The sequence below is a fragment of the Macaca thibetana genome, chromosome 15 (assembly GCF_024542745.1).
Source record: "Macaca thibetana thibetana isolate TM-01 chromosome 15, ASM2454274v1, whole genome shotgun sequence".
Taxonomy (NCBI): domain Eukaryota; kingdom Metazoa; phylum Chordata; class Mammalia; order Primates; family Cercopithecidae; genus Macaca; species Macaca thibetana.
Window position 1 is genome coordinate 33,161,074 of NC_065592.1, and position 13,019 is coordinate 33,174,092.

General features: G+C 39.0%; 1 protein-coding gene across 1 annotated transcript; it reads right to left on the reverse strand.

Moving 5' to 3' along the window:
* Positions 1 to 9,025: 9,025 nt before the first annotated feature.
* Positions 9,026 to 11,954, reverse strand: LOC126937275 (E3 ubiquitin-protein ligase COP1-like). The gene is made up of 3 exons (XM_050760692.1): positions 11,824 to 11,954; positions 10,257 to 10,318; positions 9,026 to 9,672 (listed from the first exon to the last, which is right to left on the reverse strand). The coding sequence occupies exons 1-3, from the start codon at positions 11,952 to 11,954 to the stop codon at positions 9,089 to 9,091; spliced, it is 777 nt and encodes a 258-aa protein (XP_050616649.1). The 3' UTR covers positions 9,026 to 9,088.
* Positions 11,955 to 13,019: the final 1,065 nt, after the last annotated feature.

Here is a 13,019-nt window from a genome sequence, read left to right on the forward strand (position 1 = left end):
TTGAATGCCTTAGAACAATTCTTTCTAGAAGCAGAAGAGGTTTTTTAATATGGAAAAATTTAGGTGAAGGTTAAACAAGACCATATCTAAGTCCCCAGACTGGTTTATGAAAAACAAAGGGGCTGACTTTTTACTAATAAAATTAGCTACTGGTTCTGCTCCAGCAGTCTGCCCACTTTTTCATTTATTTAGCAAAGAATTTTTGCAGGCACAATATGTACTGAAGCTATAACAGTGAAGGAAAATGTAGACGCCGACCTCATGGAGGCTGCAACATTGCAGTAAATAATCATACAGATATATCTATAATTACAAATGGGGAAAGTGCTATGACAGAGAGTTATGTGGTTCTTGAAGATAGTTAATGCAGGGATTTGACTCAAGTCAGAGAGAGCAGAGAAATCTTTCTAAGCAAGAGATATTAACAGAGTTCTTCCTTCTCTCTTTTTGGTCTCTCCTTCTCCCTTCCTTCTTCCTTCTTTCTCTTTCCTTCCCTTCCCATCTCCCTTTTCCTCCTTCTTTCTCTTTCCTCCTTCCCAGTCTACTTGCTTCCCTCCTGCTTTTTCTTTCCTTTTCTTGCTTCCCGCTTTCTTCCTTCCATCATCATTCCTTTCTTGTCTTCTGTTTCCCTCCTCCCCCTGCCCTCCTCCACCCTGTACTTTTCTTCTATTCTTTCCCAAATAGTAGTTGAAATCTTGTTAGGGACTCAAGCCCTGCATCATACCTGGAAGGGCCTGGAAGGGTTGAGGTACATACAGAGATTAACAGGAAACCATTTCTCTTCAAAGTGCCTAGAGATGATGCACAATTCGTTGAAATTCAGGATAGTAGGTATTATATTGGAGGCAGATATAGGTTTTTCTGGGAAGGGCACCAGACTTAGGCCAGGGTACTAGGAAGGAGCAGGGACCAGGTAAGAAAATGGTTTTAGAACCATTTTCTTGGTTCTAAACCAAGGTGGACATTTGAGATCATTCTTAGCAGATAGCTAGGAGTTAGTTGGAAAATAGGGTGGAGGACCTTGTGGGCAGGGGAACACTCCCATGTTTAAAACCAAGAAAAGAGTGTGATGGGACAATTGCATCCTAGGGAAGATAAGACATCCAGTATAACTGGGGTAAATGATGTGAGTTGAGAAGATCCAGAAGATGGGATGGTTGGAGAGATGGTAGTCAGATGGGGAAGAACAGTGCAATATATTGTCCTGTGGGCAGTCATTGAAAGCTTCAAGAAGAGAGTAACATAATCCAATCTACTATTTAGAAAGATCTTTCTCAACAGTAGAGTGATCCCACCCACTCTCAGCAGATAAAAAAATCACATATCTTTGTGTTTGGCTTTTCCAAAACATTATTTCAGGCTGTGAGGTCTGGAGAGGGCTTTGATGGCCTCAGATGCAGGAACAAAAGGAAATCTCAAGGTATTTGACTCTGACAGTATTGCAGAAGCCCCTTCACCTCTTGTCCAAGGTCTCTGTTTATAAGACTCCCCACGCTGGCCGGCCAAAAAAAAAAAAGAGTAAACACTATTGGAGCATCTTCTTAATTGTTGGCACTTTTCTATTACTGTAGTGATGATAAGTAAACCAATTCCCTTGTTTTCAAGGTATAAAAGTAAAAGAATTCCAAAAATGATGACAGTTCAGAAAATATTCATTATTCTGCACTATGGCTTCTCAACCTCGGCATTGTTGGCATTTTGGCTGAATAATTCTTTTTTTGTGAGGGGCTGTCTTACAATAGTTTAATAGCTTCCCCGGCCTCTACTCACTGGATGCCGGTAGAAAATATCTTCCAAGTGGGGACAATCAAAAATGTCCCCAGACATTGTCAAATGTCCCCTGGGGGACAAAACTTCCCCCTGTGGAGAACCACTGTTTTAAACTGTATAGTTGGAAGTATTGTTGACATGAAGAAACTCAGATAGAATTTAGCCAAGATGTACTCAGCAAATTCTTCTTGTATTTAGAGTCACATAGGGAGGGACTGATGGCATCTGATGCCAAGTGAATTCCAGTGTTGACTCCAGAAGCATCCCCTCTCTGTACTCTCAGGCCCCTGCTAATTATGAGACCACCCTTTCCTTTCTTTCATCTCCAAATGACTCTAATGTGTTATCATGGCACAGATCCTACTTTCTCTCCAATTACAAGATCAGATGGACATTTTTCAATTTGGCTTTCAAAGCTGGTTGCTCCTCAGAGACAGTTTTGCTAAAAGCATTTAATGATCCTTGAGGTAGCCAAGCCTTAGAGGTGTCTATCTACAGCACTGGGCAGGATAGGGAAACTATCCGGGGTTCTGTTCATCTTCCAGGGTTGCTGCATCTTCCATTTGTCTGTCCTCCCAGAGTGAAGCCTGCTGGTTTTATTTAGGTTTTGCATTTCAGATTCCTGCTTCATAGGATGCCAGCAGCAATGTTTCAGACGTTTCTAGGCATTGCATGAGGCTGCTTTTCCCCAGTCAGGTCTTGAGCACTGTGTCACAGCTTCATATATTAAAATTAGGATATCTTGGAGTCACCATTAGGCTGGTGACTAGACTTCACACCCCTTGAGAACAAGGACTCAGTCCTATTTCTTTGATTTTCCGGTGCTTATACTTCTCTCACATGGTAAGGATGTAAGAGTCACCCCACTGGTTGCTGAAAATGCGTATCTTCCAGGACACACAGGAGTCTTGGCCTTGCCACATTTGTCTGCAATGTGGGGTGTCTCATCATGTGGAACCTACATTATGGTGGTGAACCCACGTTTTACCTGGAATGTTCAGCTGGGAAAGTGTATGCTATTTTGAACAGTGTCCCCTTTTTTCCTAACATGGTTCTTTAACAAGGTCATATCATTATCAGTTATTTAATATTTCTAAAATTAGAAATCATCTCACTGCTGTGGTAGCTCAAGCTTCAGGCCAGACTCTTTGAGCCTTCTCACACTGGGGCTATTGATACAGCCTCATGGTGAGCCTTCCCGCTCCTTCTTTTTCTAGTTTACGGTTGGATTCAGAATTCAGCCAGGCTAAACTTTTTGCTCTCTTTTGGTCAGGATTTATACTTATTTAAGGCACCGCAATAGCCACTTTTAAGCTAAAGAACTGGGATGCAGCTGCCTCGTTTGGAGTCAACATTCTTATTCAGTGGTCTTATACCTAACTAGCTCAAATAGCTCTCTGACTAGCCTAGGGAAAAGGCCCTGCAGTGAAAGGCAGCGGAGTAATGATCCTGTCCAAAGTGGCCCTCCCTGCTGCTCCCTCATAAATTCAACATGTATTTGGGGATAATTAAGAGGGGGCAAAGTCGAAAGCAAGTAGAAGGAAGACAAGGGAAGGGAAGATGCATGCAATCTTTCACAAAGACGTTTCATCGCCTGCAGTGTGCCAGTCCCTGTGCCAAGGCCTAAAGACAGCATTATATATGGCATGGTCCTGCCATCACCAAAGTCATAGTTCACATGAAAAGGAGAGAATGGGAGAAAAAGCATCATTAAGACTATATGAAACCACTTCCTGGAACAGAAAGAACTTTGACTATCTCACCTAATCTCTACATTGTGTAGGTACTATCAGTATACTCATTTCACAGAGGTGAAAACTAATGCGTGGACAGATTAAGTAACATGTCCAAGGTTACTTTTCTGATAAAGGATAGAGCCAGCTCTGGAACCCAGATTTCTGACTGCAAGTCCAGTGATCTCAGCAGTCAAAAGAAGAAATCTCACCTTCCCACCTGTGTCCAGCCTCCCTCCTTCACCAACAAGTCCTCTGTGATCTCTCAGTATTGATGTCTTGGCAGTGTCTTTTGGTCCTTGTGCCATGTCTAAAGACAATATTTACTCCTCCTCCCACAGGGCTCCTTGCCGGCAAAAGGATTGCTCATCAGACATACTGGAAAAAGATCCACAGCACATCTTCAAGGACAGCCTTAAAGCAGGAGTCTCAGGGTGGTTATTGATTACCCTGTTTCCATTTCCCATTGTGGAGCACCATTCTCAAACACCTGCAAGGGCTCTGTGGCCATAAATCAGCTCCTTACAATAGTAATTAATAGGGTGACCCACAGAGGGTGAATTCTCCTTTTCCAAAGAACCTAAATAAGTGGGTCATAGCAATGAACATAACTGAAAAATGAGGGGGAACCTCCTTAAATGCAAATACATTGTGTTTTTTTTTTTTTTTCTCCTGAGGAGAAATAAGGAAGGTTGACCAGCCTAAACTGACTTTATCACACTAGAAAATAAATGCAAAAAGAAGTGTATAACATTTTCAACTTGGATGAATTTTTTAACCTAAGTCACAGGGAGAAAATTGTGTGAAAATTTTAGCATTATGTGTAAAACATAGTAGGCATTCAGTAAATATTTGTTTTATACTGAATGAATACATGGCCAACTAATCCACTCAAGGTGAAAAAACCTTACTGGCTCAACTGGGCATTTTGACTGCTATGAAAAAAAAACAACTGTGATGGTTAATACTGAGTGTCAGCTTGACTGGATTGAAGGATACAAAGTACTGACACCAGGTATGTCTGTGAGGGTTTTACCAACGGAGGTTAACATTTGAGTCAGTGCGCTGGGAAAGGCAGACCCATTCTTAATCTGGGTGGGCACCATCTAATCAGCTGCCGGCACAGCTAGAATATAAGCAGGCAGAAAAATGTGAAATGAAAGACTAGCCTAGCCTCCCAGCCTACATCTTTCTCCCATGCTGGATGCTTCCTGCCCTCGAACATCGGACTCCAGGTTCTTCAGTTTTGGAATTTGGGCTGGCTCTCCTTGCTCCTCAGCCTGCAGATGGCCTATTGTGGGACCTTGTGATCGTGTGAGTTAATACTTAAACTCCTCTCTCTACATATAGATAGATAGATAGATAGATAGATAGATAGATAGATAGATAGATAGATAGAGATAGATAGATAGATAGATAGATAGATAGATAGATAGATAGATATAGATAGATAGATGTAGAGAGAGATATCTGTCTCTAGAGGGACAGAACTAATGGAATATACACATATGTGTGTGTATATATATTACATATATATATATATAATACATCAACCCAAACAATCCACCAGACTCACTGATTTCCCCCCCAACAGAACTAGCCCAGTGGTGAGTGTGTGTTTGGAACAATTAGAAGTTAAATGGGATTTTCGACTTGGTGCACACACCACTTGATAAACATGCCCTATACTTACTCTGTGGTGCAGTGAGAAAAATGCAAGGGATTCAGAGTTAGAAGAGTTGGGTTAAAGCCCCAGTTCTGCCTCTTGGCAACCGTGAAACTTTGGGACAATCATTTAACCTCTCTGAGACTGGGTCTTCTCCTCTGAAGATGGAGATAACATAAACAGAGAATTGAGTTGGCAAATGGGGTTGACAACGTCTGTGGAAGTGAGCTGTCCACCATAAACTGGGATGCAAAGGTAAGTTGGGATTCATGTTATGAATCACCAGTGTCATTAATATCATATTAATGGAACAAATGCCCAACTTTTTAATTATGGTGTTAATAACTATGAACATTAATTAATTTGAAATCGCTCCAGTCATTGCTTAGATAAGTCACCTATTGAAGCTGGAGGAAAACTTTTCTAAATGTCACTGGAAAACCAAGGGAAGTGTGGGTTCCATTCACCCTCTGGGACCATCATGGTTATTTTGGGATCAGTCTTGGCTGACAACATCTGAGTGAAGAGCACTGATGGTTTCCCTACAATGTGTTGCAATCAGAGGATATGGGACAACTGACTTCAGTTGGAACCAAACCAGAGCTGTGTGCTGGAGTTGCAGTTTGCCTATGTGTGCAGATTCTTTCCTACAACCAACTCCAAATAGGAGACAGAGTGCATGCTTCTGTCCCTATCAGAACCCTATTTGCTGAAGGGCAGCCAGAAAGTGAGGAGAAGCTCTCAGGCTTCCTCACTTTGTTCTAACACGCTTTTCTCCCAGTGGCTGTAGGGGTTAAGAAGTCTGGGTGAAAGACTAACACAGGGCCAGGCTAGATAGAAATTGGAGACTGAGAGTTTTACCAAATCCTCCCTATTTCTGATCTTCAGGAACTGGACACTGGAATGGAGTAAGAACATAAACAGATATATTTCAAGCTGTAACGCCCCTCCTTCTTTCTCTCAAAAAAGCCAGTTGTTAATCTCTTTTGCATCTTAAATTTTATTTTACATAGAAGCTTTATCTTTGCCACCATTTCAATAAATTTGTATCCCTGCTAGCTCTGCTCCACTTGATCAAACTAACCTGGAAAATTTGTGAGCTATTAAGAGAACATACCATTTCCTTAGGGAGCCGTTTATTCTCATCTTCACTGATAATAGAAAGTCATTTTCTGGGTTTGATACTAGCCTTCTCAATCCATACTGGGTGTGTTCTCTTCCATTGCTGGTTGTTCTCAAGCTATCACTTTTGCAGTCTTGTACAAGCGGAGGTGGGATATGCTTCTTGGACTCATTTTGGGCTCTGTTTTTACTATTGTCAGCAAGGTGGATAAGGCAATGGAAGTAAACGGTGTTGGATCATCAGTTTAATTGGTGACTAGACAAAAAAAACACGAAGTGCATCTATTTTCCTTCTTGTTTCGAATTCAGAATGGGTTTATAAACAAACAATAGATGGTATCCCCAGACTTTCTTATTTCCCAATTCAAGTCTAGGTTTGAAAAGGGAGATTTCTCATAAGCACGTAGAGAAATATTGTCTAATTCCCTATGTGTTTAAAATTAAGTCTATTAACATCCCTCACTTACTAATTGTCCCTCAATAGATCTACATTGTTTCTGCCATCCCATTTAAAATTCCAGAACCTTCTGTAACTCCTCTCTCGTTCTACATATATGGTGTTTGATTGGTCCACATCTGTTCTTGTACTTCTTAATTTTTTTGCCTTCCAATCTTTATCCACCTAGATGATGCCATTATTACCTGCACTGAGCCAACTGAAAGTGCCTCTTCACTGGTCACTATGGTGCTAAACTTTCTTACTCCATTCAGTTCCTCACCTTGCCTCAAGATGAGTCTTCCTTCTGAAAGCAGCACTCTGCTCATGCTCTTCCCTGCTCTAAATATCACTAACTTCTCATTTCTAGTAAAAAGGCCAGACTCGTCAGTGTGAGATTTAAAGTCATTCATATCTTGTTCCAGCCTGCTTATACTTTTTCAAGACTTTCCCCCTCCCTTCCTCTAACACCCAAACACAGTGATTCAGTCATTCCTTAAAATAGCCTGGTACTTTTTGCCTCCACATTTTTGCTCATGTTTTTCTCTCTTCCTGGGATTCCATTCTCTTACATCCTAATGTGTATTTTAAAATGTCTCTTAATTAATTGCCAATGCAGAGTGATGTATTATAGTCTTATGCATATCTATTATATCTCCTCATTAGACAGTTAGATGTCAAAAGATAGAGCTATGTCCTATATACCTTTACACTATCGACAATGCTTAATATAATGCCCTGCATAAAATATACTTTCAACAAGTAGGTTTACTGATTGAATGAGTGTGTAAATAGAGATATAATGAACATATTGTTTAAACTTTGGATTACATCATACTCTGAAGTATAATGAATGGAAACTTTTGGAAAACTAACTGGTGCTTTCAGAGTAGAATGAAATTGAGAGTTCTAAAATATTTTCAGTCCCATCAAGGCCAGAGTTCCCTACTGTTCTCTTCCTTTATTCTGTCTTCATTTTTATTTCCTCAGACCCCTACCCCTTCATTGTCTCATAAATATAGCTTGTTATATAGAAAAAATGTTAAAAGCTGTTAGCATTTAAAGATATGCGGCAGTTAAATCTCTTATCCATAACTCTGCCAAACTGTCTCCACTATTCAAACACAGCACATAAATAAATACAACTCACTGTGATCAGATCATGGGCAAAACTATGCAGTGGGTCACTCTAGCCAAAGCCATCACTGGAACAGCTTAAAAGCCTCCTGGAAACCTCATTAATGTGGCTCATTTTAAATTGTCATCCTCACATTCTAGAAAATTGGCCTTCTATTGATGTTTTGGAAGCGTAGATGACCCTATGATGAAGTTTCTAGTTACTGGCACATGTATAAACCTAGGTACAGGTATATATTGTGTGTGAAAGGATGTCTATTTGCATTTATGGGTTGGTTTTACCCAAAAATTTGAAGGTCTTTGAAGACAGGAAGAAAGTGCAAGTCTTTATTTCAGCCTAAAAGAAGGGCCCAAGTCCAAGAACTTAGAGGTTTGGCTTGGACAGGCATCCAGAAGTTAGGCTGACTATCTCAAGCTCCTGCATCTGCAAATGTGGACTGGATCAGTTGAGGACAGGCATTGTTATGACATTTTGCAATAGTCTTTACTGTCATTAACACTAGGAAAGAGTGCTTCCTTCACCATAATATGTTAAGATTTGGGGAACTGGAAAAACAAACAGGAAAAACAGAGAGAAAAAAATTGGTTTGGTTACTTTAAGAACTGCTATTCTTTCATTGCCTCCAAAGTTGTGATTACATCTCTATACTGCTAATAGTTGGATCAGGCTATCACATGAATGTTATTAATCAATAATGAACAACTTTAAAATAGATCCATAGATCCAAAGAACTTGAAAGTTAATGGGGACCTTGAGAACCTTCTGGTCAAACCATATTTTTATACAGATTAAAAAACTGAGGCTTGAAGAGAAGACATGATGTGTCATGGACTCACAGAGTAGAACTAGGATTCCAGAGATCTGACCTTTAGTTAACATGGTTCTTCTTTTTTTTTCTCAATAAACTTTTATTTATTTTTTTTGTTGTTATTTATTTTTATTCAAAAGAATTTGTTTCTCTACCACAAAAATTAGATAACCACATCACTAAGAGCATTAATGTCCATGGAGTTACATTGATGATGGAGAGTTGGCTGGGTATTCCCAAGGTCTCAAAGGTCATAAAGGAGGGAAAAGAGAAAAAGAAAAAATATTCAAAACAAATCCAAAACCCACGATGACTTTGGAGAGAGACATCACATGACATTTTCTTTTTCTTCTCTCATTGTCAGCTGCAGATGTATTTCAGCACGATCAAGTACAATTTGACTTGAGTTAACCTTTCATACCAATTCTAGCACCTTAATTGTACCCTGACTGTTAGCAGCAATCAGCACATTGGAATCTCCATCTGGTAGTGCCCTCCAGCACACGGTACTAACAAATTCTTTTGTATCATCTCCTTTTCGGTCTTTGTCCAGAACACTTTTGACTGCATCAAACTTAAAAGTTAGCAAGGTCTTAGACAGTCCTTTATAGTACAGATAGAGAGAGCTATTTTCACTTCCACAAGCTTTATAATCTCCATTGGAAGCCAGGTCTACAAAGTTTTTTTCATTGATATGACCCTTAAAGGAACACGGAGAGTATGATTTCCCTACATTCCACAGTTTTAGCTGACTATCTGTTGAGGCAAAGACCATCTCTTCACCACTCACAAATTTTGTATAAGAGACTGCTTTTTGGTGTCCTTTGAATACCATGATTGGCTGTTCAGTGTTATGAAGATCATAGTAGTGGACACAGTGATCTGCACAGCCAAAAGCCAAATGGTATCTGAAAGAGGGGCTGAATTTAACACAGCACACATTAGCCTTCGCCTCAGTGCTTGCCACTGAGCTGTCTAGATTGGTATACCACAGCTTCACTAAGGGCAAAGGACAATAAAAACAAAAAGAGAAACAAAACATGGCTCTTCTAAATCATCACACAGTTAGTCCTATTGTAGTGCATCTGGATGAATTGAATGGGCTGAGATTAGACAAGCTGAATTTTACTGTAATTCTTATTTTTATGTAAAGCGACTTGGTTTTTGGCAATTCATTTGTAGAATAAAGGCTTAAAATGTAGGATGGATTAATAAGTATGAGAGCCATCAGCAAGGAGAATAGGACAGCCATTGACATTCATTTTCTGGGAGGGAGCATTATTGATTGTTCTGAGCCAGGAGAGGAAATGTTTTTCTTCCTGGTGGAAGATCACTACCAAAGTTTCGAGGAGAAAAGTTAATTTGACCAGAATCCAATTTAGAGAACTGGATCACGAGCCAGAAAATAATCAACTAGGAAATCAAGGAAATAGGCCAGGGTGACGAGAACGTTTAACCAAGCAAGGACAGGAAGAATAGGGAGTCTTGAAATCAATCCCAAAACAGGAAGAGAATTGTAGTCAAGAGACATGGCCAAAGGGTCCCAAAGGGCAAGTTGTTTCTGCACATAAACTTGTGGTTACAGTCATATTTTGAAGCTCCTTCTTGTTCTGCATTTTTGGCTTCTAACAGTTTTAGAAACCTCCTGATGAAAGCAATTTTATGTGTTTGTGAAATCTAGTTTTCTAATTCGTTGATGCAGCATATCTTTCAAATCTTACTATCCTGAAAAATCAGATTTACACATATGAATATTGGTGAGGTTTAAGTCTATCACGGTGGGATTACAGAGTAGGGAAGAGCAAACTTAAAATGGTCCCAGACAAGTGTTTTAATGAAGCCTCCTGAGCTATACAGACTTCGTACAAAAAGAAAATGAAGATTATTTACTTCAGTCCTTTGCCTTTAGGTAAAAGAGGCATTTTTATTTTCCCTCCCCATTTTCTTTTCTGATCTGGTAGTGATAACAAATATATTAGATGATTGAGTCAATATCCAAGAAATCTCAAATCTAAAATCATGGGCAGATAAATTAATTCACCCTAAGACATGAAGAAGTAATATTCTTTGATCAATAATGAAGCTTTAATAAACTGTATGATTTAACTTTTGGAAGACAAATGATGAATTAGTCTACTTATGACTTAATTAGGCGTTACACAGATATTTGCAGAAAAGAGGGCAAATTCTACTAATTATAGGCTTAAAAGTTTGTTCCTAGGTAAAAATCTCAAAAATATTAAAGAAATAGATTATGAACCTTAGAGGCTAGACTGGGTCCACTGAGACCTGGTCACACCAGACTAACTTCTTTTTCAGTAAGGTTGCAAAACTAGTCAACAAGGGAAATGCTAAAGACATAGTACATCGACATTTCAATGTTTCTAATGTGTCTGTACTTGACTAAAGATTATGCAATCCTACAAATAGAAGAACGTATGACACAATTTTATTCCAGATCTTTAAGACCTTATGAATATGAGGGCAACTGATGCTATAATTAGATAGATAATAACTAATGAATGGCCACCTCAGAAACAACTGATTAATGGATGGATGGAAACCAAGCATTTTTTCTATATGAAAGTCTTCTTGGTAGTTTCCAGTTTAATATTTTGTATTAGAAGAAGACTCATTGAGCCATATTATACATGGAAATTCCACAGTGTTACCCAATATGATGATAAGGGAGCTAGTATCTGAGATCCCCAAAACATGAATCTCTGGGGAAAATATTTTTAAAAATCGAATAGGAGTAGATGTAAAATGCATATGCATGTAACAGTACATTAATATACTTATAACAGTAATAGATGGGTAAAAATACTTGAGGTAGAAGGTAGGAAAGATATGGCTGACACAGCACACAGCACCCTGTGATGGTTAATTTTGTGTCAACTTGAGTGGGCCATGGAGTGACCACATATTTGGTTAAACATTTCTGGGTTTTTCTAGATGAGATTAACATTTGAACTGGTCAACTATGTAAAGTGGATTTTTGCTCTTCTCAATGTGAAAGGACCTTATCTGGTTTATTGGAAGCCTGAATAAAATAAAAGGCTGAGAAAAAAAAAATCTCTGCCTGACTATTTTTAAGCTGGGGCATCATTCTTCTCCTGCCTTCAGACTCAGACTTATACTGGGACTTACACCAATGGCTCTCCTAGTTTTCTGACTGAGACTCGGATGGGACTTTCACCCAGTTTTCTTGCTTTCAAGCCTTCAGACTCAGATGGAACTGTACACTCAGCAATTCCTGGTCCAGACTTCTCAACCTCCATAATTGTGTGAGCCAATTCCTGTAAATTACTATGTCTCTCAATCTTTCTTTCTGTACACACATGCACACACACACACCGTATTGATTTGGTTTCTCTGGAGAACCCTGAGTAATACATACCCCTTACCCCTACAAAAAAGAGGGGGTGGTACTGCTGACCTTGGTATAAGTCAAGAGAGTCATATGACTACCAAAATTTCAAGATTAATCTTGGGTCCAGAACAAGCAAGGCTTTAATCAGAATATACCCAGAGTTTCATGTTCAGTTCTGGTAACCCCAGTATAGGAGGAAAAATGTCAAACAGGAGAAAGTCCAGAAGGAAAGGACCAAGGTAGATGATGCATCTAAAGTCATGCCATTGAAAAACAGTCAAAACAAAAATGAGGCTGTTACACTTGGAGAAGATTTCAGGGAAACATACAACAGCTGTCTTCAAATTCTTGAACTGTTATCAAAACGAAGAGGAATGATTCATTCAGTGGAACTCCACAAAACAGTGACAGAGAGTGGACATTTTAAGAAGACTTCAGCCTAATCTAAGGCAGCACTTTCTAAAGATGGACTGGACTGAGATGGAAGTATAAGTTTTCTTCACTGAATCCATGTGACACCAAGTCCCATGTGGTGTGAGGGTTTCCTGAGTAAGAGGGAGATTAGCATCAATTATCCTAAAGATGCTTTTTTACTTTATGAAATTGCTTTCTGTAGGGGAAATGATTGTTCTGTAGCCAAGCAAATAGTGTGATGAGATGGAATACTTACCCTACTTAATAGAAGACACTTTTCAAAGGATGTGTTCCTTTATAAGCAAACTGTTAACTTACTCATTTTTTGAAGTATGCCCCTTATGAAACTTTTAGCATTAATACTTTTTAGTTACTTTAGTTTAAATACCTTTATCTTTTTGAAAGTAACATAATGGATTTAAAAAAAAGATTTTATAATCTACATTTTTCATTAATTCAAGCAGATTTTTTCTTAATCATTCTGAATGAATCACACTTCTCTGAACATCTGAATGACATGTACTAAAGAAATATAATAATAATAATAACTTACTTTGGT